General features: G+C 40.0%; 1 protein-coding gene across 4 annotated transcripts in view; it reads right to left on the bottom strand.

Annotated features, from left to right (window-relative positions):
* Positions 1-4955, bottom strand: part of adamts18 (ADAM metallopeptidase with thrombospondin type 1 motif, 18) — a 108717-nt gene that overhangs the window by 36559 nt on the left and 67203 nt on the right. For 3 of the 4 annotated variants that reach the window (XM_017304163.1, XM_017304164.1, XM_008404874.2), the window contains 4 exons: positions 2346-2607; positions 1494-1708; positions 684-767; positions 408-567 (listed from right to left, as the gene is read on the bottom strand). In XM_017304163.1, the coding sequence (XP_017159652.1) occupies positions 408-567; positions 684-767; positions 1494-1708; positions 2346-2607 (721 nt within the window). Of the gene's footprint in view, positions 1-407; positions 568-683; positions 768-1493; positions 1709-2341; positions 2608-4955 lie in introns of all 4 variants that reach the window. The other variant, XM_017304165.1, reaches the window with a different exon arrangement.

The raw sequence follows: 4955 nt of genomic DNA on the forward strand, positions 1-4955 counted from the left end.
TATATATTAATTGCTCAGCAAAATTTGTTATCGTGACAGGCCTATAGCTATCTAAGCACTCTGCAGAGTAAAGTGAAGCTCAGCAGAGGCGTAACAAGAGCGACAGAGTAAACATGCTCATGTTTTTATGGCAATTTTCATAAAACATTGCTTGCAGGGGTAAAATGCTACATTAAATTTGACACAATCAGTACTGACAATAAAACAAAAATACTAATTCATATCATACGGATTTTTATTTTTCTGCCAGTGACTTCATTTTTAACAAAGTACCAAGTGGGAGTTCAGTAAAGACAGACATCTGTTCTTAAGTCACTCCAACTGTTATTGGCGACCAAAATAAAATAAAATAAAATGAAATAAAATAATATAAAAACATATTTTTTACCATACTGAACATTTCATACCCAGGGTGTCACAGGGCTCGTTCTTCCAGGAGCAAATGTCAAGTCCGGTGAGAAGAACAGCATGGTCGTGCCGTTTACCTCCTTTCCCCACCAGACCCGATTGCCACTGACAGAAACTGTTGAGGGACTGGTCGGCGTGGTGATTTATATTCAAGCCCAGCTGGAAAAGAAGAGCGGGAAGTTGAGAAAAAGAGGGAGAGTGTGTAGCTAAGTTTTTTAGTAGTGTCTAGTGAAACATGGAATAATTTAAAGTTAAATCAACTTTTGTTCACTTACGGCGTCATGTTCCAGTAGGAGCAGGCTGACCACCACGATGTTGATGTCAGATCCAATGGTGCCATCTTTAAAAAGACTGGAAACCTACAACAACATTGAGATCGTTAGCAGCAGAAAATCAAACCATTGACAACTCCATAACATTTTTATGTTGCCACACTCCTGTTCATTTTCGTTCATACTTCATTTGCTTTTTACAGTAGAAACATAAAGAAACGCTGTAGTAGGCATGCCAGGCCAATAGGCGTCACTGTAAAACTGCCAGAAAATTACACGAACTACACAGAACGGAGCCATTTTTGATGCTTGTGAGAGTGAAGTGCAGGTGGGGTGGACAGAGAAAGACAAAGCTACTACATTAAAGTTTAAAAAATCGCCTGGCTACATGGAAACACAAAAATTTGGAAATTTAACCCAGTTTCAAAAATGATCATTTCTGGTCTCCTGGGATGCTCAATTTTTGTGGACACAGCCTAAACTATACAGAACTTTTGCTGTTAAACTTTTAAGTTATCTCCACGTTACAGTTGTGTTTCATGTTTTTTCTTCCGCACTTTGCATTTTCAAGTTGGACAAGTGATGAAAGAGCTACCATGTTTAATTTCCCGTTGGGATAAACAAAGTATTATTGAATTGAATTGAACTGAGTAAACAGCTCTCTAGCATTAGCTCTGTCTGCTTAGTGGCCATTTTCCTTACAGATGCTCCTTCTAATTAAAGGCCAGGTGCAGTTGGGAAACTTTTGTGTGTGTTATTTAACTATTATTATTTCCTCCCATCCTTTCTCTCCTTCACCTCTCCAGTACTCACCATATTCATGACGGTTAGGACGTAGGTGGTGACATTCTCCCTGCCGTGTTTTTCAAGCATCTTCCTGTCTGCCACCACCAGGGTCTCCACATTCAGACCTCCCACCCTGTTGGAGTTGATGGGTGATCTCCTTGCCCGCCCGGGCTCCTCCACCTCGGGCACAGCAAACTCATCCGGTAAGATGAAGAGGTCCTCTACGGGAGGCTGGGGAGCATCTAAGAAGACAAAATATAAAGGACACAAAGAGTCAATTAAGTGGAGGGGAATTATAAGAGTTGCCGGTTTATTTTAGAAATAAAAATATGAATTCTGTCCAGTCTCCTTTAATATGACACCCCTGCAGAAATTCAGTGTGAGCAGTTGCCAGTCTACCAGGAGTTAATCTGAAGATTACATTTTTTTTAAAGAGTAATTTGTTTGTAGAGACATCATAATCCAATTTATTTATGGTTTCTGTTGTGTGTGCTTTGTTGTATTTATTGGTTTTAATTCTTTATATAAGGAGTAGATGTGGAAAACTATATGATAAAAAGCATGTTTCTTACCTAGCAACCAGGAAAAATATATCTAAAAAGTACTTTGTGTCAGTCTGTTGTGAAAATGAGAACAGAAATTAGAATTTTTTTGTTGTGCATTTGAAGAAGATAATTTATGCATTAGCTACAATAGCCATATTTAAAAACATTTGTTGTTTCTTAATATTTTTTTCCCCAAAGTTATTAAACGTGATTGTGGAACATAAAAAGAGTCTCTTCCAAACCCCCTGACCTCTGTCCACACTAACAGCAATTAAACCAACTAAAACGCACTGGATAGTTGACGACAGAAGGAATACAAAGTTCCCTTACATACATTGCTTGCGGCGCCCACAGAAGTGTTGCCGCTGCAGCTTTCCGTGTTGGTAGTCGTGGTGAGTCTGCGCTTGGTGATGATGACGGGAGACGTAGGGGTTCTCAGCGCTACTCGATCTTTGGTGAACAACGTGCTCTGCGGAGCGCTTGTAGACCACATGCGGGTGATGGCCATAGGGGGCGCTGTAGTTGTGCTGGTCGGCCAGGTGTTGAGGTAGCGGAGAGATCAAGTACTCTTCGTTAGAGACACGGATCAGGCCTGCCTGGAAAACACACAACACACATACACACACATTTCACAACTAGTTCAATCTTAAAGTTTGCACGTTTGGCTATAATCAAACGCATAAACTTTGATTTTGACACAATGTTATAATCAAAAGCAAAGTTTGATTGGTTGGTTGTTTGGTTGTAATCAAATGTTTGTTTTCCATGAACCCCGCTTTGTTATAGACTGCTCAAGTGTCAAGTTCTTCCCATCAAGAAGCAATTGTTGCTGCTCATCAACCTGTGACGGGTTATGAAGGCCACTTCCAAACATTTTGAATTCTATTTTTCTGTAGAAAGACAATATTCTAAACTACCAAGTCTTTCAAAGACTTGGACACCCAAAGAAATCTACCTGCCCCACAGTCATAATTTGTAATTCTCAGCAAAACTGCAGACAAACCAAGAAATAATGTCTTGGTTTATTATGGACTGTCAAAGTCCATTTGACATGACTTTGACAGTCATGTGAAAGTCTAAGAAGGTGTTATTTCTCTACATTTGTTGAAACTGAAGAATCAGCTTTTCTGACCGATATCTCATTGTTTTAACTAACTAGCTGCGTTTCCATTGAGCATAAAATTGCGCTAATAAAAATACATTTGCTTATTGGAAACATGCCAATTTAAGAAAAGCTCATGTTTTTTGATTAAATGTTTTTGAGCTAGGATGCTGTGTTTTTTCAGCCTTATCAAAATTGGTGTACTTCGCAAAGCTTCAATGGAAATATTTTTGTCGCATCATGTCGGCTTGTAGACAGTAGCATCGCCATTATTTGTAGCGACTGGCCTCCTTGGACAATACCCAGCCGGCTCCACCAGAGATCTCACAGCATCGCAACTCAAAAGTTGAGTTTGTCATTCGAAAGTGTTGAACCCACTACTCACTACAATTTCCCCAAAATGCCTCATACATAAGTAGCCGCAAGTTGCGTATCAGATTGACATTCCAACGCCTCAATAAGACGCAGAAGTCTTTTCTGATGGCTAATAATGAGCACTGGCACTATGGCTGAATTATGAACACATCTGGTGTAAAACTTGATTTCCAATGACTTATCACGAAAACAAACTTATTCAGGTGTGATTTCTTATTTAATGAAAATACTACAATTGCGAAATTGTGTTTTTTTGTCATCAGTAGAACATCGTCAAAGTTTTGCGCGCATTTGTAACAAAAACGCAGCCACTGCTGACTAAGGTCTCCCAAACCTGTCCTCTGAAGAGAATGTCCAGCTGAATCTTAAACATTCCAACTGATCACAGACGTCTACATAATTCACCTCAACAAATGTACACAACGTAGCGCTGCAGTAGACATGCATTGCCATGCACCCCCTGACCCATATGTGAGTGGTGTGTGTGTGCGTGTGTGCGCTTGGGTGTGTGTATCATGTCCTGGACTGTGTATATGTATGTGTGTGTTTGTGTGAAAGATCTCTATGCTCCAGTTGAACTGACCCCATTCCCCTTAGACTAGCAGGTGACAAAATAAACTTAGGCAGGACAAAAGGGAAGCCATGGTGAGGCTCTTGTTGTCAAAACACTGCCTGGGTATATGGCAGACTGCCATCACTCCAACCATCACTCCATCCATCCATCCAACCATCCATCTCCAACCATCCATCAAATCCCGTAGAAATCTGCTGATTGTACCAGTCCTTGATGACTCAGTATGAAGATTTTCCTTGATGTTACTTGCTAGGTCCATTTGTTGTCAAGTCTTCTGTCCTATCAGTGATTGACTGCATTCAAACTCTCCTTATGTAAGGAATCTCAAGCTTCAGCCATTAAGTGTGGTCTCAAAGTAAGGAAATGGCCTTGGCAAATAAAGATGATTACAGCTTCCTACAACAAGAAGAAATCCCATGAACTTGATATTGACCTTTCTTGTCCTTGGTAGTCATGAGATTGTTTTGGGACTTGGAGCTCCTCCATGGATACCTTTTTTTTTTACCATTCTGACTTTTTTCCATGCTAAGTGCTAGTTCTCCAGTGCTTTAGGGTTCTTTTGATACTCCTGGTTTTATCTCAGGAACCTTTGGAGTAATCTTCATCAACCTTTTTTTCCAATTTGTGGATAAAGGCGATCAATGTGTTCAGATTCAATTTCAAGGACTCAGATATAACTTCTGTAACCTTTTCAAGGCTGATGAATGTTGGGGACATTCTCACCTATTCTTGAATTTTTACAAATTGGGGCAGAATGTGTTTCTCTTTAACATTTTAAGCCTAATTAATGTTATCAGTGTCAGGGTCTGTTTGTCCTCCCCTCGTCCTAGTTTCTTAGTTTGTTTTCCTTTAGTTAGTTTTATTTCCACCTGTCCCTGGAACCACCACTTCTC

Source organism: Poecilia reticulata, linkage group LG3, assembly GCF_000633615.1.
Source record: "Poecilia reticulata strain Guanapo linkage group LG3, Guppy_female_1.0+MT, whole genome shotgun sequence".
Lineage (NCBI taxonomy): Eukaryota > Metazoa > Chordata > Actinopteri > Cyprinodontiformes > Poeciliidae > Poecilia > Poecilia reticulata.